The 22,990-nt window shown below is 41.1% G+C and overlaps 1 protein-coding gene across 2 annotated transcripts; it reads left to right on the forward strand.

Moving 5' to 3' along the window:
- The first annotated feature begins 210 nt into the window (after window positions 1-210).
- Window positions 211-22,232, forward strand: asb8 (ankyrin repeat and SOCS box containing 8). Of its 2 annotated transcripts, XM_061805650.1 has the most exons (5): window positions 226-349; window positions 4,216-4,277; window positions 13,653-13,819; window positions 13,901-14,005; window positions 19,181-22,232. In XM_061805650.1, exons 3-5 carry the CDS (start codon window positions 13,691-13,693, stop codon window positions 19,814-19,816), a joined length of 870 nt encoding a protein of 289 aa, XP_061661634.1. In that variant the 5' UTR covers window positions 226-349; window positions 4,216-4,277; window positions 13,653-13,690; the 3' UTR covers window positions 19,817-22,232. The 2 variants fall into 2 exon arrangements, with proteins under 2 accessions (XP_061661626.1, XP_061661634.1); XM_061805642.1 differs by lacking the exon at window positions 4,216-4,277 and having other exon boundaries at window positions 211-349.
- The last annotated feature ends 758 nt before the right edge of the window (window positions 22,233-22,990 follow it).

The raw sequence follows: 22,990 nt of genomic DNA on the forward strand, positions 1-22,990 counted from the left end.
ACGAAAAAGTGATGTAAATATTTTCCCAAACTTCACCAGTGAATAAGCAAGAAAACACATTTTCTGTGAAATTTGTGATGAATGTCATAATACAGAACTCTGCAAATTGAATTGGGACGTTTGACAAAGCAACCAGCTTCTTTCGTTCCAATTCAAACAGACAACAGTGGTCCTAAAAAAATTAATAAAAGGAAAGAAAGAACAGAAAAATAAGTGTGTCGGACGTGGGGCGTGGTCACACGTGACAATGACGTTGTGTTTTTGTGCGTGTGAAGCCGAGTGCCGAGCGAGCCAACTGCCCCTGCTAGCAAGCACTTCGGCAAAGGCGTCGATTTACTGCTTATAAAAGGTATGGCTTCACGTTGAACCATGCATCTGGAGATGCCCAGAGCAAAGTGCTCATAATTCTTGTCGTTTGTGGGTTTTTTTTTTTTTTTTTGCCTCTTATCTCTGTTTGTCGATGGTAGCGTTGTTAGCGAGTTAGCTGTTTGTACAGCACGCCATATTCGTGCCACAACAACCAGGACCTTTTTTGGAACGTTCAAACTCAATTGAAGTTCAGAGGGCGCACACAGCCTACATTCTTGATGTAGCTGGACGGCTAAAATCATATTCTACTATACCTAGTATAGCAAATATAAACACGTTTTCTCGTGTTTTAATGCAGAACAAATACACGAGGAAAATCTTTTTTTAAAGATTATTTTACAAAGGGATTTTTTTGGGGTCAAACATTTCCTTTAGTTTGTCATTTACATCTGCACATAATAACTGAACACAGTGATTGTAATTGAAGACAACTTTGAGGCTTTACGTGATCAGGGTTTTTGGGAACAATCAGCGAATTAAAAAAAACAAACAAAGACAATAACAATCACCGACATGATCACAAGATGGAGTAGCGAGTATATTTAACTTACTTGTTCATATACTGTAAATATATGTGTACTTAATTGCTCAAAAGTATAAACATTATTCGCAATAAATGTATCTTTGTTCTATTTATGCCGGGGAGGCATAGTGACAGACAATAAATTAGTAGTCTTTTATTAGATCACAGTAAGTATATACAGAAATTAATGTATCTACTTTCTGTGAAATTGCTGTTTGTTGGTGTGCCTTGAGATTTTTTTTAATTGTAAAGTAGAGTGCTGTGGAAAAGTATTTTCTGGCCTCTTGATTTCAGTTTTTTTTTTTTTTTTTTTTGCATAGGTATAAATTGCAAAGGTTTCAAATCATTAAACCAATTTTAATATCATTCAATGACAACCCAAGGAAATAGAAAAGGCCATTTTCAAATGACAAGTCAATTTGTTAAGGCACACAAAAAAAATCCAAACCTTTGTGACGCTCTGTGAAAATGTAATTGTGCCCCTTGTTAAATCACAAAGTCACTGTTACTTACCACAAATTTGGGAACGCTAAGTTCAATTTAATAAGCCACACACAAACCTGTTTACCACCACACCTGTTGAATCAAGAAATCACTTAAATTGAATCTGTCAGAGAATTGTAATTGTAAAAGTAGGCTACAAGATCTCAATAACCAAAGCATCATGCCACAATCCAAATAAAAAAAAAAAAGATTAAAAAAATGTGATTGAAATCCATCAGTCTGGAAAAGGTTACAAATCCATTTCCATGGCTTTGGGGCTCAAGCAAACCACTGTCAGAACCATTATACGCAAATGGAGAAAATTGGGAACAGTGGCAAACATTCCCAGGATGCACGACCAACTAAAATTACTCCATACTCCAAGAGTGCATTGACTACTCATCCAGGAGGTTACAAAAGAACCTTGAACAACATCTAAAGACCTGCTGGCCTCAGTTAAGGTCTGTGTTCACAGTCACTGTGATTTGACGGGCGCATACGCACCTGCGCGCCATCACACTTGCAAATCTGCACAGTCGAGCACGAAAAATCACACTCCTGAAATTTGTTATGAGTAGAAATACATAGATGTTGAAAGACGTTGCTTATTTTGTGTAGTTTTGACCAATGTCCCCTCTTAAGATGCACCACCCCACAATTGCAGACTTGAAACCAATCCAGCGCAGTGAACCACAGCCTGACGTTTTTTTTTTTTGTTTTGTTTGTTTTTTAAACACAGAAGCACACTGTCTCTGCTCTGCCTACTTCTACTTCCTAGTTTACCTGACACCGTCCCCCTCCGCTCTTAAAGGGGTACACTCATAATTACAAACAGAACACACCCGCAACTTTATATCTGCGGGCATGACTGGTTGACCACACCTGTAACTTTATATCTGTGGGCATGACTGACCATACTCGTACATTTTTCAAATGTGAGTGAGTGGTGATCATGACTCCACCATAAGAAATACACTGCCCAAAAATGGGAGAGTTGTCAAGCTAAAACCCCTGCTGTCAGCAAATCATAAGGTTCGTCGCACATTTGGCAAAAAACATCTTGATGATCCTGAAGACTTTTGGGGAAATATTCTGTGGACTGACAAGTCAAAAACTGAACTTTTTGGAAGGTGTGCAGCACATTACACCTGGCGTAAAAATGGCACAGAATTTGATTAAAAATTACATTCTGCGAACAGTGAAGCATGGTGGGGGCAGTGTGTTTGTCTGGAGCTTCTTTGTTATGGAACAATGAACTATTTTGTGGACCATAAAATCCTGAAGGAGAACGTCCGGCCATCAGTTTGTGCACTCAAACTCAGGCACTCTTGGATCATGCAGCAGGACAACAATCTTAAACCCACCAGCAAATCCACCTAGGGAATGGCTCCCCCCCAAAAAAAAACAACAACAAAAAAATTAAGGTTGTTGTGGGCAAATCAATGTCTGGATTTAAATCCAATTGAGACGTTGTGGTTTGACTTTAAAAGGGGAGTTCTTGCTTGAAAACCCTCCAATATGGCAGAGTTGAAACAATTCTCCAAAGAATAGTCGGACAAAAGTTCTCCAGAGTGATGTGAGAGAGACCTCACCAATTATCGCAAATGCTTGATTTCAGTTACCTCTAACCGGGGTGGCACAACCTGTTATTAGGTTCAGGCACCAATTACCTTTTCAAAGAGGGTCAGAAAGGTTTGGATTTTTTTTCCTGCCCTAAATAAATTGAATTGTCATTTGAAAACTACACTTTGTATTTTCTTGGGTTGTCTGTCAATGATATTAAAATCGGTTTGATGATTTTAACCCATTGTGTGTGATGTGCAAAAAAAAAAAAAGTCGTGAAGTGGACGGATACTTGTTTCTGGCATTGTATTTTCCTTGGCTCCATAAAGTTTGCACATCATTGCTCTGGTCAGATAATCTATTCAACAGAACAGCATCACGTTTAAAACTAGCACTAGCTTCCAAGGATCTGTATCGTGTTGTTTCCCACTTGCAAGCCATATTGCATTAAAAAGTACATGAACATACCTCAAACAAGCCTTACACAAACATCCTCTCCTGCCCCTCGCACCGGTGACCACCATCACCCCCCCCCCAATTTTCTTCTTATAATACAGTCGGCGCGATGCACTCGATGTTGCTATCTCCATGGTACCGAGTGTATCCGATCGCATTGCGGTGACAAGCTAAAGCCCACTGATCGTTAAACACTGGATGCAGCGGTATTGAAATACAAGATTTTATTGCAGTAGGCTGACATAGAACAATCATGAAAGAGCAAATTTGTCTTGTCATCTGATCCCGCTTTTACAGATTGTTTCAGCTGTCTTGTCTATTATGTGGTGCCGACATTTTTTTTCTCATAACTTTACTGGCCATCAGATATTTACAGTTCTATGTAAAGAGCTATGTGAATCGGCGAAATATGACATTAAAACTGATCAGCCGATCAGCATAAAAAGCTTATGGGCAGATATGGGCCATAAAGTCTACTTAAAAGTCACAGGTATTAGGAACTGAAAAAATATTATCCTCTCACTTTAAAATTAAATCAGTTTATGAAGATCTAGGAGTTATTACCACTCTGGTTGATTGGGCAGACCGAGGAATACTTCGATACACAGCTGTGAGCGGCACAGGTCCGGGGCTCGGGGGAGCCGTGAGCTTGCTCCCCGAGCTGTGCTAGCGTGCTCCGGAGCTTGGTGAGCGAGCTCACGGCTGTGCATGGAAGTATTCCTCCGTCTTCCTGATCAACCAAGCGGACGAGCCGCTCACGGCTATGTATGGAAGTATTCCTCTGTCTTCCCGATCAACCGATACTGCCATTTCTTCATCAGATGAGGATATCAGAGAGAAATCAGCGCTGGGCATAAATGGTGTCCCATGTAATCAAGCCTTTGTAAGTAACACGTCACATTCATGCATGTAGGTCATGAGACTCACGAAAATGGCAGCGCCCTGAAAGTTCATAATTGTCGATGAAAATCTTCTCAAAACACTATTAAATGAGAGAGAATTTAACATCACATTGTCGGAATAGAGTATATGTTACATGACCTATTGGATACATTGTTAATGCAAACCAGTGGATTTCCCCTTTAAATGATATCGGATTAACCTCAAATTTTTAAGGCACAGTACAAATGACATGACCTATCTGATACATTATTAATTCAACAACTGGACTTCCCCTTTAAGACAAATATTTCAGGTTGATGATGTCCCAACATTTGCAAATGTTTTTCTGTTACTTGCCCAATAAAGTAAACTTAAACAGACTGGTTACACTGTTTGCATGTATGCCAGCATGTGTTTGGAGTGTACGTTGACTACCATGTGATGGCGCTCACAAGGCAGTGAGGAACAGTTGCATTTTACATCTGTAAAGCAGAAGTTTTCATTGGGTCACATACTGCCTGTGTGGGGGGAGGTCATTATTGACGATTTTGTCCACACTCACGGTGTGACATCGCAACTAATTTGATCACACCATAGCAAACAGAATAGCAAAACTAGAAATTAATTAAACTTAAAATAATGGCTCAAAAAATTGGGACAAAGCATGCACTTTATACACTATTTTGATCCTCCCAGCATGCTTTGTGGCAATAATGACCCCCTTAGTGTAAATGTAATTTAAATTGCATGTTTTGTGGCAATTATTTCTCGTCATTCTTTCTTTGATCATTTGCTAGTTTTGCCATTCTGTTTGCTGTGGCATAATAATTTCAGTTTCGATGTGACACTGTGAGTGTAACAAACATCATCAGTAATGACCTGCCTCCACAGGCAGTGTGAGGGCCAATAAAAGCGTCTGCTTACAGATGTAAAATACAATTGTTCCTCGCTGCCTTGTGATCATTTAGTAGTTTACGTACACTCTAAACCTGTTTTTTTGTGGGGGTTACCTTACACCCCTGTGAATCACGAAAATCCAAAAATAATAATCTGAATATTGAGCTCGTGCATGTGACATCACCATTTTCATGGCGCCATATTGACGGTCAAAAAGAGCTGCTCGACAGTGTGGTTGACATTGAACTGGAGCAGAATGTTCACATTGCCCAAGACTTGTTGTGCTGTTGGTTGTTACAACAGACGAAACTGATATTCAAAGAGATCATTCTATACAATACCAGTTGAAAAGACGTGAAAAGATCGATGGATTTAAGCAATTAAACGTGATGGATGGTACCCAACCAAATACACACGACTGCGTCGCGATCACTTCATTTCAGATAGGAATTATTCTTCTCCATCTCAAATTCCCAAAAAGTATTTATAATGCCAAGTTGGCTCATTTGAGAACAATGCGTTTAAAAAAAAAAAAAAACGACGGAGTCGTCTCCAACGTACACAGAAGCGTTTTGCGGCCACACGTTAAATTCGGTAAACCTCTCCCCGACAGACTTTTTTTTTTTTTTCTTTAAATATGCATTGTTCTCAAATGAGTCCAATGTGTATTTAAAATAAAAGAAAATAGTCTGTAGCAGAGAGGTTTACATAGGTTAAACGTGTGGCCGCAACACGCTCCGTGTATGGAGGAGTCAACTTTTTTTTTTTTTTTCCCCCAACTATAGTTAAAGGAAGACGCTCCCCAAAATTGATACGTACAATAAACCCTCCAATGTGAAGTAATATTATTATTACATATATTTTGGACATTAATTGAAAATGAAGAATATTTTTTAAATCCAAGAAAAATCTGGATATGTGCCAGGGTTCACAGCCAAACATCCTTGACTCCGCCGCTGACGTCGCTGGTGCTTTGCATTACAGACCATTCGTTCGAGCTAAGCCAAGTTGCCGAGGTGTTGTGCACCAAAACTGAGAAAACGTACCCAAATTTCTCATTCTTTAACCTGCCATGGAGTTAACCTGACAGGATAAAGCGAGTAAAGTAAATAAACCTGTGACTGTCACAGTTGAGGCTCATTCACCAGCAGGGAAAATTTGCCCGCATCGAATCATTACTGGTTATTACCTGCTTAGTTATAGCCTCTCGTGCTAACACTGTACAAGCAACAACATATTTTATGAGGCGGCACGGTGGCGTAGCTGTTCAATCCCGGACTTCCGTGTGTGGAGTTTGCAAGTTCTCCCCGTGTCTGCGTGTGTGTAAACTTGCCTCCTGCCCGTTGACAGCTGGGATAGGCTCCAGCATTCCAGCGACTATCCTGCAGCGAAGAAAATGGCTGGATGGATATATATGTGTAAGCACACAACACTTCCCGGTTACTATTTTCGGCGATGCGCACATGCAAACCCCCCTGCCCCACCTCCCGCCATCCCCGCCGCAGTCCAACGTGAGAAGCTGGGTTCTGGAAAAGTAAAAGTTTGGGAAGAAAAAAAAAAGTCTGGCCATGCCTGCTGTATATTCTCTACATCGAAACCAACTCCTCAGAAAAGCATCAAATCTCTGCGGTCCATTTCATGGGACTGTTATTGTTAGTCATGAGCGCCACATCCCTCCCAACACGTTGACTTCTGCCTGTGTGTATTCTGGCTCAAACGCTTGAACATTGTACATTATTTTTGTTTTGTTTGCTCAACGGCGGGAGGAGTAATCGCATGGAGCATCGACTCGTTGTTATACTCGCTTTGTTGGCACTGAGCACACAACACTTCCTGGTTGCTATTTACAATGATCCGTAATTGTTCCACTTACCTTCGTTTATTATCACCTTCTAAATGTTTAATGTATCGGACAAAAACTCTCCAGGTCATGCCATAAGATATATTTTCGTTTCGTCTCAACAGATTTAGCATTGAACAATGCTTTGTTTGACCGGCATTATGGGCTGTCACGTGATTTCGGTGACGTAGGTGCACGAACTCTATGCCTATGTCAGTCACTCACATTTGAAAAATGTACGGGTGTGGTTAGTCATGCTCGCAGATAAAGTTGGGGGTGTGATTAGGGATGGAATCTCAAGACCTTAAAATAACTTACTGGATTAATGTAACATAACTGTAAAATAAAATAAACAAATATATAACTAAAATAGAAAACAAAAATTTCAAACTCAGAAATGATCATTTCCAATTTCAACTATTAGTAGATCATAATATAACTGTATTTAAAATTTTTCATCAATAGAAATTCTTGATCTGACTAACTTTATCTGAAGAAAAGTTAAATGCACTGGCCTGTCAAGGAATAAACATGAATGGTCTATACCTGCAATGTTTTGAAGATGCTGAAAGTTTAGTTCAACATAATCGGAGTTCATGGCAACAAGCTAGCGATACATTTTAACAAACATTCCTGTTGGCAATCATGATGTATTGTTGGGGGGGGTCACGGATCGCGGGACTGCCGTAAAGAGGAGGCCGGCTTGCTAGAACGCGCCTTTATGTGCATGCGCTCGAAACATTGAATCAAGAGACGAGGTGAATGATAGTCTGTCTTTTTTTTTTTTTTGCTGGGGGGACGGGCACGCCGTCACACTGCCTCGCGATTGACGCAATGAGCACCCCTGGTGTAATTGAATTACCTTTGATATGCCTCATTATGTTGGTGACTTTCGACGTAAATACGCTTGCAGTGTGTGAAGCAGCTCTGAACATGTGCTTTCGGCCTAACTTCCGTACATGTTCAGTACAGTTAACTTGCATTTCCTGTTTCTGGGTGAATACTGTTTGTTCTGGAGCAAGCTTGTTTAGTTAACGTTTATTAAATAAACATAAATTATTGTCAAGACTACACAAAATAACCGACGTCTTTAAGAAAATTTTTCTACTTGTAACAAGTTTTACGTGCGTGACTTTTCATGCTCAACTGTGCAGATTTGCGAGCACGGACAGTGACTTCCAGCATTTGCAAAGATTGTGACTTGTCCAAGAATGTACCCTTAAAAATGCTGGTTACAATGTTAGCATGCACGCCAGGACGTGTTTTAGCGTGTATCTAAGCTACCATATAGTGGCACTCCTAAGGCAAGGAGGAACAATTCCATTTCACATCTGTAAGCAGAAGAAGCTTACATTGACCCGCACATTGCCCGTATAGGCAGGTCATTACATGCTCCCAGCACGCTCCCCGGCACTAAGGACCTCCCTAGTGTCGCAAAGCATGCTGGATGTTACAATGCCTTGTGAAAGTATTCGGCCCCCTTGAACTTTTCAACCTTTCTCCACATTTCAGGCTTCAAACAAAAAGATATAACATTTTCATTTTTTGTCAACAATCAACAAGAAGTGGGACACAATCGTGAAGTGGAATGAAATTTATTGGATATTTTATACTTTAACAAATAACAAACTAAAAAGTGGGGTGTCCAATATTATTCGGCCCCTTTTACTTTCAGTGCAGCAAACTCACTCCAGAGGTTCAGTGAGAATCTCAGACTGATCCAATGTTGACTGATGATGATAAATACAATCCACCTGTGTGTAAACCAGTCTGTATAAATGCACCTGCTCTGTGATAGTCTCAGGGTTGTTTAAAGTGCAGAGAGCATCATGAAGACCAAGGAAAACACCAGGCAAGTCCTAGAAACTGTTGTGGAGAAGTTTAAAGCCAGATTTGGAAACAAAAAGATTTCCCAAGATTTAAACATCTCAAGGAGCACTGTGCAAACAATCATATTGAAATGGCAGGAGTATAAGACCACTGCAAATCTACCAAGACCAGACTGTCCCTCTAAACTTTCACGACAAGCAAGGAGAAGACTGCTCAAGATTCAGCCAAGCGGCCCATGATCACTCTGGTTGAACTCCAGAGATCTACAGCTGAGGCGGGTGAGTCTGTCCATCGGACAAGAATCAGTCGTACACTGCACAAATCTGGCCTTTATGGAAGAATGGCAAGAAGAAAGCCATTTCTAAAAGATATCCATAAGAAGTCTCATTTAACGTTTGCCACAAGCCACCTGGGAGAGGCACCAAATATGTGGAAGACGTTCTTTAGTCAGATGAAACCAAAATCAAACTTTTTGGCCACAATGCAAAACGATATGTTTGGTGTAAAAGCAACACAGCTCATCACCCTGAACACACCATCCCCACTCTCAAACATTGTGGTGCCTCATGGTTTGGGCCTGCTTTTCTTCAGCAGGGACAGAGAAGATGGTTACAATTGATGGGAAGATGAATGGAGCCAAATACAGGACCATTCTGGAAGAAAACCTGTTGGAGTCTACAAAACACCTTAGACTGGGATCGAGATTAATCTTCCAACACGACAATGATCCAAAACATAAAGCCAATCTAAAATGGAATGGTTAACAAATAAACGTATTAGGTGTTAGAATGGCCAGGTCAAAGTCCAGACATGTATCTAATCAAGAATCTGTGGGCAGAGCTGAAGACTGCTGTTCACAAACACTCTCCATCCAAACTCACTGAGCTCGAGCTGTTTTGCAAGGAAGAATGGGGAAGAATTTCAGTCTCTCGGTGTGCAAAACTGATAGAGACATACCCCAAGCAACTTGCAGCAAAAGGTAGCTCTACAAAGTATTCATGCAAGGGGGCCGAATAATATTCCACGCCCCACTTTTCAGGTTTTTATTTTGTTAAAAAAGTTTAAAATATCCAATAAATTTCATTCCACTTTACAATTGTGTCTCAGTGGTTGATTCTTGACAAAATTTTGTAAGCTTATTTCTTTGTTTAAAACCTGAAATGTAGCGAAAGGTTGAAAACTTCAAGGGGGCCGAATACTTTCACAAGGCACTGTAAATAGCATTTAAAGTGCGTGTTTTATGTAAATAATTTCTTGAGTCTTTCTTTTGTTTTATTTGTTTTGTCGAGTTTTGCTTTGTATGCCTGTGGCGTGATAATTTTAGTTTTGATGTGACACCGTGTATGTACAACATCAGGAATGACCACACAGGCAGTGTGAGAGGCAATGTAAGCTTCTTCTGCTTACAGATATCATATGGTAGTTTACATACACCCTAAACACACATGCTGGCATGCATGCTAACATTGTAACCAGTTTTTCTTAAGGGTACATTGTTGGACAAGTCACACAAGATTTTCAGATGTTGGCACTCACTGTTCACATAAGGTGCACCACATTGTAATATGCCATGTCTAATGTGGAGCCTCATCTATTTACAAGATAATTGAAGACCTCTACAATCGTGAAAGTATAGTAAGGCCAAACAAAAAAAATGTTCTGAGGAATGGAAGGAAAATGTACTTGTGCCATTTTTTAAGAAAAAGGGTTATGTGCAGAGCTATATAAATATTGTATATATATATATATATATATATATAAAGGAATAAAGTTCATCAGTCACCCAATAAAGCTATGGGAAAGCGAAGTGCAGGCTAGACTCAGGACAGATCTGAGTATTTCTGAGCAACAATAATTTCATGCCAAGAACGATCCATCATTTGCCTTGAGAGTGTTGATATAAAGTGCAGCGAAGGTCAGAAGGAGTTACATTGTGTCTTTGTGGATCAAGAGAAAGCCTTTGACAGAGTACCTCCAGAGGAACTGTGGTACTTCATGTAGAGGTCTGGAGTGGCAGAGAAATGTTAGAAGAGGACACGGAAGGTACAGTGGGTACGGAAAGTTTGCAGACCCCCTTACATTTTTTACTCTTGGTTATATTGCAGCCATTTGTGTGAATATTTTTTCCTCTTTCTTGTCCACACAGCACACTATGTTGACAGAAAAAAATGGAATTGAGATTTTTGCCAATTTATTAAAAGGAAAAAAAATCTAATCACAGAGGGATTAGTGTTCTGAACCTTTGCTGTGACACTGATATAGATTCAACTCCGGTGATCATTCTTAAGGTGGTTTTACACCTTCACTGGGGTCCATCTGTATTTGATTATGATGATTGGACATGATTAGGAAAGACGCAACCCTGTTGATGTCAGACCTTACAGCACAATGTGCATGTCAGAGAAAATGAGAATCATGAGGTCAAAGGAACTGTCTGAAGAGCTCAGACAGAATTGTGGCAAACCACGTATCTGGCTTGGAGAAGGCGTTCAACCGTGTCCCTTGGGGACAGTCGGACTCGTTTCCAGTGAGAGTTGGACTCCACCAAGGCTGCCCTTTCTCACCGATTTTGTTCATATTTTTTATGGGCAGAATCTCTAGGCGCAGCCAAGGCATGGAGGGTGTCCGGTTTGGTGTACTCAGCATCGCATCTCTGCTCTTTGCAGATAATGTGGTTCTGTTGGCTTCATCAAGCAGTGATCTCCAACAATCACTGCAGCGGTTCGCAGCAGAGTGCGAAGCGGCTGGGGTGAGAATCACCACCATGGTCCTCAGTCGGGTCCGGGATGAGATCCTGCTGCTATTGGAGGAGTTCAAGTATCTTGGGCTCTTGTTCAAAAGTGAGGGAAGAATGGAGCGCCAGATCGACAGGCAGATCACTGCAGTATCTGCAGTGATGCGACTGTATTGTTCCGTTATAGTAAAGAGGGAGCCAAGTCGAAAGGCAAAGCTCTCAATTCACCAGCCAATCTACGTTCCTACCCCAAATATGGGCACGCGATGTGGGATACGACCGGCCAAAATAATGTTACTTCCGCAGAGTGTCCGGGCTCTCCCTTTGAGATAGCTTGAGAAGCCCGGTCATCATGGAGGGGGTCAGTGTCGAGCTACTGCTCCTCTGCATTGAGAGGTGCCAGATGAGGTGGCTGGGACATGTGATCTGGATGTCTCCCGGAGGCCTCCCTGGTGATGTGTTCCGGAAAGAGACCACAGGACAAACTGTCTCTCGGCTGGTCTGGGAATGCCTCAGGATCCCTCTGGAAGAGCTGGAAGAAGTGGTTGGGTAAAGGGAAGTCTGGGTATCCCTGCTGAAGTTTCTTCCCCCGCGACCTGACCCAGAGAAGCGGTACGAGATTGATGGATGGATGCGATGTTTTAAATATATTACTGTGTCATTTCATATTATTACACTTTCTGGCCGTACTTGTTCTACTTTCTTTATATATTTGGATTACTTGGGTTAGTCCCAACATCTGTTGAAATTGTCATGTCAATAGCACCTTTGGAAATATGATTGAGATCAATGGTGACACATTTCAGCTGCTGTGTGTGTCTTGTGCAGTCTTGACTTGTAGATTGAGACGCCCCGCTGTTGCGGTGGGGAAGATCAGATCAATTTTCAAAATAAAATACATTCCACATGCAAAATGAAACTCAACAAAAATAACATAAATTGGTCATTATTTCATTGTCATTGTGTCATATGTGGCCCAATAACAAAACCTTCACAAATCAGTACTGGTTTGCGGACCGTGGGTTTGGGATCTCTGGTCAAGATGGCATCATGCACAGAATGTTATCTGGTAGTTTATCTTAATGTTTTGTTTTTTTTTTTTTTTAAACATATTGAGAAGAATTAATTTTCTTTTAAATTTCTAATTGAAATTGGCCATGAGTGCATGTGTGCTGAGAATGCGGCCCTGCCTCAGCCGGACGCTGCCTCCAGTGGCCCTGAGGTAAATTGAGTTTGAAAGCCTGGTTTGAAGGAAATGGTACCATTCCAAATACTGTACTAATTCACTGCAATATATGTAAATGTCTGACCCGAAAAAGTTGTCTAAAAATACAATTCTCCTTAATCTGAAATAATATTTGTTAAACCTAATTGACCTAAACCAGGATTTTTGTGTCTGATTTCATGTCAGAGTGTGTTGGGGGAGGCTCAACTGTTTCAACTGAAATTGCTTTAATTTATAGTAGTCCGATCCTTTACCCTTGCTGCAGTCAGTGCCATTTCAGTTCATGTAGTCATAGCCATTTCTGGTTCTATGGTTGTCACGCGCAGAGTCAAGACTTTCCAATTTAAAGTGTGCAAAAGGTATGGCAATTTTATCATTGTTTAATCCAGCTCACGGAGCATTTACATTAGCATAAGTTGTATAATACTTGCATTATTATAACCATTTTCTTCCCTAACCGTCATTCATTCAAATTTATGAGTGTTTATCCATGTATCTCATTAGATTTATTGTAAATCTGTAAAATAAAAAATGTACATACTTTTAACAGAATATATTTTAGCAAGTACCCTATTAATTATTTATGCTAAGTAGTATAATTAATATGAGATAAATTGATTTTAAGATTTAAGATTTATCTTGTAAATAAATGACCTGGCCCAACTGTCTGGTAATCACAGGGCCCCTCAGCACAATAGTTTGCCAAACCCTGCTTTAGATTCTCACTGAGCAGAAGTCTTGCAAGATTTACTGATGTCGATAGAACAATGGTTTCAGAAACAAAATGCAAACACTTTTGGTGTGTTTTCACCTGTCACGCTTGACTATTGTGTGTGTGTCCATGCCACAGTGTCACCCCTGTTTGGGTGCCATGGTCGTCAGTAACACATGAGCTCTACTATGTGGTACATCATGCAAAGCATTCAAAGCAAATACTCCCTATCGGAGCGACTCATCCGCACAATCGCTGCTATCCGCTCCTTCCCGCACGACAACGTGGAGGATCTTATCCGCAAGGTGACCTGTCTTGTTCGTCTATGTACTCAAAATGTTTTTCCAATTTTTTTTTGATGGACGTTGTTAATTTGTTGCATAAAGGGTGCCGACGTGAACCGCATGCATGGCACGCTGAAGCCGCTGCACTGTGCCTGCATGGTTGCTGATGCTGACTGTGTGGAACTACTGTTGGAGAAGGGGGCAGAGGTATGTCTCACATCATTAGAGTACACCTTGTTGAGTGGGCAGGCAGTCCAGTGGTACAAAAAAAAATGTTTTGAAGCAACTCAAGTTAATTTTACATTATACACACTTTCAAAATATAGGCGGGCTATCCCCAAATTTACACTTGTCACAGAATTCATATTTTTGCTCTGAAAGTGGCACAATTGGGATATGCATCATCATGTGGTTAAAACAAAAAAAAAAATCTAAGTACAGGTAGTCCTCGGGTTAAGACGGTCTCAACCTAAGACATTTCGACTTTACAACGACTGTCCCCCGTCCACCATTTTCTCTGGCTAATGCTTATCCGTGTTTGTGCGCTGGGAGTATCTTCGCATTTTTCACCCTCCTTTTTAGGGATTATCACCCCAAAGAAGAAAGCTGTGTCTTTTAGCAATGCTTCTGCAGCCAAAAGAAAATCCATTACGATGGAAACGAAGCTCAAGATCATAAAAAGATTGGAGAAAGGAGAGACCCCAATACCACAAAGGCTTCAGTCGGTCAACTGTGGTGACAGTTATTGAAGACAAAGCCCATATTTTAGTGCATGTAAAGGGTTCCGTTCCTACGTTGGATACAATTATCACAAAACAAGGTTTTTTTGATACTTGTCGAAATGGAGAGGTTTGGGGACCAGGTTGCTTCGCAATAGCTAAGCACAGCCACCCCTTCTTCTCCAGCCACCTCTCGGCAGTTATGCAAAGTACATCATCTTTTTTATTTCAATGTATTTTTAAGTATTCTGATGTAAATTTTGACTTCAATGGTGGAATCAGATTTAAGACAAAATTCGAGTTAAGTCGCTACTGGAGGAACGGATCTGTCGTAGACCGAGGACTCCCTGTATTGGATATCTGCCAGTACAAGTGTAGTGTTAATGCGCAAATTAGGTACCCTTGCAATGCATCCACAAAACCATCGAAATACTGTATGTGGTAACATTTACCCACCAGCATTGGCCCAAACATCCACCCATCCATCCATTTTCTACCGCTTCTTGGGGTCGCGTCACGGGGGAAGTAGTTTCAGCAGGGATACCCAGACTTCCCTTTCCCCTGCCACTCCTTCCAGCTTTTCCGGAGGGATCCCGAGGCATTCCCAGCCCAGCCAAGAGACATAGTTTCTCAAGTCTCCCACTTGTTGTTGATTCTTGACCAAAAAAAAAAAACAATTCTATATCTTTACATTTGAAGCCTGAAATGTGAAAAGGTTAAAAAGTTCAAGGTGGCCGAATACTTTCACAAGGCACTGTACGCATGCTAGCGGATACAAGTTTAAAAGTACAACAAAAACTTGTTTGAAGGAAAGGGTTAAAACATGGCCGTTCCCGAAAATACACTCTGGTTTGGGCATGCGCAGTTCTCCATTCTGTAAAAGAACAAGAAGACAACTTTTAGTGCACGTAGAGCAAGAATGTACCTCATTTGCGCGTAGAAGAATGTACAGTGAAGAAAATAAGTATTTGAAAACCCTGCTATATTGCAAGTTCTCCCACTTAGAAATCATGGAGGGGTCTGAAATTTTCATCGTAGGTGCATGTCCACTGTGAGAGAGAGAATCTAGAAAGAAAAATCCAGAAATCACAATGTATGTTTTTTTTTTTTCATGATTTATTTGTGTGATACAGCTGCAAATAAGTATTTGAACACCTGAGAAAACCAATGTTAACATTTGGTACAGTAGCCTTTGTTTGCAAATTACAGAGGTCAAACATTTCCTGTAGTTGTTCACCACGTTTGCACACACTGCAGGAGGGATTTTGGCCCACTCCTCCTTCCAGATCTTCTCTAGGGTGTTCAAATACTTAATTTCTTCACTGTACCCCAATTGCCTGTAGAAGACGACAAAGGGACGACACACACAAACACAAAATATATAGTTTCACAAAAATTGGTCCTATGCAAAGGTCTTCCTTTTCTGGCAGTGAATTTTAAACGTGTGCAGCAGCATGAAATAATCTACTATCACCAATGGATTAAAAGGCTGGACTGCCACGTGAGGAGACGAGCACAACTTCAGCTGTCACATGAGATGAAAATGACATTGAGAGGTGACAGAGAATCTGAAATGATCTGTCACAGAGACTGAGGCTCTTCAACTCCTATTCCTCAAGAACCACGATTGGAGTGGTTTCGGTGAACAGGAGGAGGATGAATTAAAACAAAAACTTTTCTGTCATATTTGAGACACTTTACTGCTGTGTTATAGTCACTATCTGAAAACAAGGTATTTAAATAAACATTTACAAATTCTTTCTGCGTGAACATCAAGTTTCACAACGTAGCAGTATGTTCCTATGTATATCAACACTGTATGGTCAGGCACGGCTCGTTGATGAAAGAGAAAGTTAAAAACGCTACAGCGTGGACACGGCTTATCTAGTGTGCGCTGTCATCTGTGAAATGTGGTACACACACACAGCAATATCAGAATTTGCAGATTCACATTTTTTACATTTATTTTTTTAATGTTCTTGATTTAGTTTTTAAAAAAAAAAATCACAAGTACTCCAGTTATTATTTCACAGAGTACTTTTTACTCTTCAGTAAATATTTGGAGGACTACCTTTTATTTTTGCTTGAGTCAACGTGACGACAATATTTGTGTACTGTACAGACCTCTGGAGTGGACAGGCTCCAATGGTACTCTTGGGTTTAAGCAACATCTTGCTCAGCAGATCACAGCCAGTGTCATATCGTTGAAGTTGTGGTCACAGCGAAAAACCACACATCAGCGACGAGCTGATCCGCTAGTACATCTTGTTTTATCTAGGAAAGATCCCTCCAATGATCTCATTATATTATAGATGTTAATGTAAAATGTATTAAGCGTGAGAGGGATGTTAGGGATTACTGTATGTCAACAACACAATGAACTGTTGTTGTTGTTGTAGTTTGCAAACGAGAGACGTCGTAGATTTTGAGACCCTCTTGTCGGACACGACGGACAAAGTCGCTGTTTGGATGACCCTGTCGATGGCATTGACGCAAATACTGCCTAGACAGCAGTTCGTTGTGTTGATAGACGTGCAGGTGGTCGGTGGGGGACATCAGGTTGGAGCCTGTGACGCAGCAGAGGGCTGCATTTTGGCTGGTCTGAAGTTCCTTCCAATGGCTGTCTGACAGGTTCGGTGACCAGATCGGGGCGGCATAGTTGAGCAGCGGCCGTCCGATGGCTTTGTAACTGGTGGCTTGTACCTCTTTGTTGGCACCCCAGGAGGCGCCACCGAGTGCTTTCAGGGCATTGACTCGGCCGTGCAGCTGTGACTTGACCTCCTTCGCATGTGCAGCGAACATAAAACGGGTGTCGAAAGTCACACCAAGCAGCTTCGGCTGGTTGGAATCGTGTTGCCGGAGATTTTAATTCCAAGGTCGAGGTTGAATTTGGCGTTCCAGTTGGTGAAGAGGGTTTCAGTTGATTTTAGCGTCAACAGTTGAAGGTTACGATCCATGAAGAACTGTATAAGGCGATGCAAATAGGCGTTCAGGGCAACGATGAGGTCGGCTACGATCGGGCCAGATGGAAGCACAGTCGTGTCATTGGCGTACCAGACCCGAATGCTGGGTGTCGGTGCTGGCATGCTGCTGATGTACGAGTTAAACAGAACGGGTGACAGCACGCCGCCCTGTGGGATGCCTTGGTTGACATTGACAAGTGTCTCGTGGTGGACAGTGTCGAAAGCAGAGGACAGGTCCAGGGCCATGGTACGGTGATGAGGTTTCGGGATGTTCAGTCTGTCGGTTATTTGGGAGGAGATGGTATGGAGCGTGGTGGTTGTGCTGTGCTGCTTTTTGAAGCCATGTTGCGAAGGCGCTGATGGGAGATGTTGTACAACCATCGGGAGCAAGAGGCCTTCGAGTAGTTTGGCCACCGGGGAGAGCAAAGTGATGGGTCGAAATGATTTGCCCTCACCCAGTGGCTTGCCAGGTTTTGGCAGAAGGGTTAACCTACCGACTTTCCAGATGGAAGGAGCAATGAATGACCGAAGCGATAGGCTGAAGAGTTCGGCCAAGTCGCTGTGACAGGCCGGTCCTGTGTGTTTGAGAATGACAGCACACACGCTGTCGGGCCTCAGGGCTTTGCTGGCCTTTACGCCATGGATGGCCATCGCGATGTTGGCCGGGACGAATGTTGATTCTCCTTCCATCGGGAAAGCGCTACAGATCAATGAAAGTCAAAAGTAGCAGGTATTCAAAAGTTTTTTTCCCCTCTAGCAATTAAGTCATTAAATTCTTGATCAGCGAACCTACTATTTTTCTGCCTTGTGCTACAGTATGTTAGGGCACTCACTCACATCCTGCTGGTCTAATTAGTAGTATTAATCTATAAATATATGTATATAAATATATATCGTTTTTTTTTTTTAAAATATATTTTGTAGACCCCATGATTCGTCACTTTGAACTACTCCCTTTGCACAACTGATACTGTTAACACATCTATATAGATTTTCCATCTTGCACATCTTATAAGGAATAGTTACTATAAACAGAAATGTCTCTTGTCCTTGTTGCTTTGTTGTTCCTTGTTCTTTGTTCTGTATGTCGTACCAGGGCAGTACCAACTGCCGGAGAAAAATTCCTTGTGTGTTTTTACACACTTGACCATTAAAGCTGATTCTGATTCTGAACACTGCAGGAGACCAGTGGTCCCAGTACTTAGGGCGGTTGACAATGGTCTACAGTCCTTTAGCCAATCGAGACACTATGTAGGGTTTCCCTTAGTGAATCAGGATACAAAACACAATGTGCATTCATACACTTAAAAAAAAAAAAAAAAAGCCTGCTACACTATAAAGAAAATTACATGCACAAAAAAATTGTAATAGCAAGGCCGCATAAAGTGAACCATGTTGTAGCGAGGAAACACTCCTGTGGGAAAAAAAAAAGATTGCCAATTGCCTGATTCTGTCCTTCACAATGGTGGTCTGTAAGGTGATAAAGGAGGAAATACTGGAATGCTAAAGTAATGCAATTGTGTACTGCAGTTATTTAACGCAATTTGGGGGTCTGCACATTTGAGTTGGTATGGGTCACTTGGAAGTTTACGTAGAAATGGACAAACAAAAACTGAAATCTGATTTAAGCATTAAATTGAAATTGGTTACTTGTACCTGCATTGTAAATCCCTCACGAGTGTAACCTTTGTGTCTGTCAGGTCAACGCTTTGGATGGATATAACCGCACTGCGCTCCACTATGCAGCAGAGAAGGATGAGAGCTGTGTGGAGCTGCTGCTGGAGTACGGGGCTCAGCCCAATGCTCTGGATGGCAACAAGGACACCCCGCTCCACTGGGCCGCTTTCAAAGACAACCCAGAGTGTGCGAAAACTCTGCTTGACAGCGGGGCTTGTCCCAACGCCCGCGACTACAACAGTGACACACCACTGAGCTGGGCAGCCATGAAGGGAAACCTGGAAAGTGTTAAAGTGCTTTTAGACTATGGCGCGCAGGTCCATGTGACCAACTTGAAGGGCCAAACACCCATTTCCCGACTAGTGGCCCTCTTAGCACGAGGCTTGGGCACTGAGCAGGAGGAGGAGTGCCTGGAACTGTTGTCCCGGGCAGCTGGACGCTTTGAGATTCGCCGGGCAGATGGCACGCTTCCGAAGGAGCTCAGTAAGGATCCACAGCTGCTGGCCAGACTCACCGGCATGGTGGCCCAAGCGCCCACATTGCGCTCTCTGGCGCGCTGTGCAGTGAGGCATAGTATGGGCGTGCGGTTCCTCCCAACGGCAGTCAAAAAGCTTCCTTTACCAGAGACCATCAAGGAATACCTTCTCCTCAGAGACTAAGACATCGTTAGGTGGGGGTACTTTGGTTTTTTCCTTCTTGTCTCCCACAATCACGACAGCCTCTCTTGCTCCTTTTCTACTGTGCAATTACTGGATTGCCTCGATCGAAAACCACGCCACACTGAACCAGACATTAGCCAAATGATGACGCTGTTATTAGTATATTGGAAATAGAATATAATCTACGAAGGCAGATTTTGTTTTTGTAAAGGATAATGTGGAGAGAACTGCTTTTTCATGAGCAAGAAAAGCTAAACTGAAAACAATGATTGAACTGGTTGGCACAATAAAAAGATTTTTGGGCACTTACTGAAGTATGATATACGTGTAGGATTTTAGAATATTGTCGTGGTGAAAAACGAATATGGGCAAGTAGGAACACTTCGATCTCTAACACCTATGTATAGTTGCTGTTCAGAAGTATGGTCACTGAAAAGGGACGAAAAACATATATATTAAAGTTAGTCTTACTAGAATAAAGTTATATACCTGTATCTTTTAGGTTTATGTCATTGCTAAGATTAAGTAATATATTTTCAAAAAATTAGTCTGATTTCCATTTATTTATTTTTGGGGTTCAATGTGCCCCTAATATTCCTTCATATTTTGCTGTTATTGGAGGAAACAATACTATAGAAACCCTTGTTGCTCACAACAGTGGAGGAATGTGATTGTCGCGTGTTTAACCCAGTATGTTCCAATATATACTGATACGAAATTGACTTGCCATGTTCGCAACCCCAACTGAAGAGTTACTACAGATAAATCAATATAGAGGGTGGTGCAAGTACAATGGAAAAGGGGCATGACAACATTATTAAAAATGTAGGTTTCGATGGAATGGTTTCACGAAAAGTAGTGGTATATTTTAGAATGCCACATGGCTGTACCGTTGCACTTGTAAATATTATTACTTTCGTACAGTGCTGCAAAAAAGCATTTACACTCTTTTTACATAGTTCCGCCACTTGAAGATTCTGAAACAAATGTGATTATCAGACAATGATAACCTCAGAAAATTGTAGTTTTAAATAGTAATTTTACTTTTTTAGGAAAAAAGCTATTCAAAGCTACCTGACCCCTTTGTTAAAAAAATACTTGCCCCCTTGTTAAATTGTGAATAACTGGCTAATCACATTTTTGAGAAAGCTTCACTGACCAAGCCTGACTACCTACAGACCTATTAATCAAGATAACACTTAAATAAAACTTCCAGAAAAATGAAGTTGGTCAAAAACCTGCAACAAAATGCCATGATCTTAATAAATTCAAGAATGGGTGAGAATTAAAGTCTGGAAAGAGTTACAAAGTCATTTCTAAAGCTTTTTGACTCCAGTGAAGCACAGTGAAATCCATTATTCACAAATGCAAAAAGCAAAGTACAGTTGTTAACTGTCCCAAGAGTGACTGGACTACAAAAATGACCCCAAAGAGACTGTGGCTCACAAAGGAAGTCAGGACTACTTCTAAAGAATTTAAGGCTTTTAAAAGTAAGGAAGAGACTGGCGGAAAGGGCATCCTTGGCAGAGTTCCAAGGTGAAAACCACTGCTAACAAAAAAACAAGACAAAGTTTTTTTTGAGGGGGGGGGATAACATCTGAATCATTCTCAAGATAGATGGAAAATAATTTTATGGACTAATTAGATGAAATTTGTATTTCTTGAAAGGTGTCTCATTACATTGGTGTAAATGTAACAGCATTTCAGAAAAAGAACATCATGCCAATAGTCAAAGACGGTAGTGGTTGTTTGATGGTCTAGGGTTGCTTCACTTTTGAAAGGACTTGCTGTCATTGATGAACCATGAATTCTGCTCTTTACCGGAAAATGCTGAAGGACAATGTTAAGTCATCACTTTGTGACTTCAAGGTGAAATGTACTTGGGTTCTGTGGCTGGATAAAAATCCAAAACAAACCAGCAAATCAAGTTCTGAATGGTTGGGGGGGTGGGGGGGGGGGGTGGAGTGACTTAGGCAACGTCCAGACTTGAATCTGACTTAAATGCAGCGGTGTGACCTTAAGTAGTGAATTCATGCTTGAATACCTTATACTGTTGCTGAATTAAAACAATTTTGTCACACTGGTCTTCATTGTATGGAATGAGAATGAGCTTCTGCTTCATGTTGTCCCAGGGATCCTCTGTCAGTCTTTTATACTACTGAGGTAACGGACAACTGATGGGAACAATGTTATTTTTAAGCTTTGACACGATGACTTGGCTGCTGTTCTGTGTGGAATTCAAGATCAAGTTAAGTTGTCATCGGGGAGCGAATTGTTTTATTACACCCAGTTCACTATATCTTTATGTTGTGGTGCTGAAGATGTATAATCATGTTGAATTCGCCATTTTGTTTATGCCTGCAAAAATGTTTGTTGAGACGGGCAGCACTTTAATGAAAGTACTTGTACAACTTTTGTCATCTGTGTAGTTATTCAATATTTATCATCAGGAAGTCATTTAAATACAAGAGATACAATTACTGTACTTATAAAGAAATTTGCCTACTTTAGACTATTGTATGTCATAGCAAAACATGGTTTAGTAAGCAGTACTCAAAGGAAAACATTCAAAGTAGAAAACATTACACAATGTTATTCACCACCAATGTACTACTGTGTTATTTAAATCCGCTAAACCCAATTTTACAGTGGACCTTTGTTCCACTTTTTCTTACCCACAAAGGCCCCAGTAGCCACATTACAGGCAGGCGATGAGGATGTTAGCAAAATCGTGACACCATTTCACAAATAAACTATTACATTTAAAAAAAAAATTAACTAACGAAAACTTAATCGTGATTCCAATGAGAGACATTACACAAGCTATTTCCATGCAGTGTCCACTAAGAGAGGAGTGCATAGCTCCGTGACGTACAGCACTTGTCGTCCGTAATGCGCATTTTCCCCCGACTCAATAGCTGAGCGTTTTATCGCACTTGCGGTCCAACTGCGTGACGTTCCTTGCTGCTCGTGTTTGGAAGCTAAACATAAAATGCATTTGAATAATATCAAATTTTTGGAATTTGATTCCTTGATGTAGAGTTTTTTTTCACGCCTTCACGGAGAATGAAACCCAATGATGAAAGGTTTACATCATCAGATGAAGTTAACTCAAAGGCACGCACATTCGATCACTTTTGCAATTACTTTTGTCCTTGAAGCCTTTGAGGTTAA

This window comes from Syngnathoides biaculeatus, chromosome 2, assembly GCF_019802595.1.
Source record: "Syngnathoides biaculeatus isolate LvHL_M chromosome 2, ASM1980259v1, whole genome shotgun sequence".
NCBI lineage: Eukaryota > Metazoa > Chordata > Actinopteri > Syngnathiformes > Syngnathidae > Syngnathoides > Syngnathoides biaculeatus.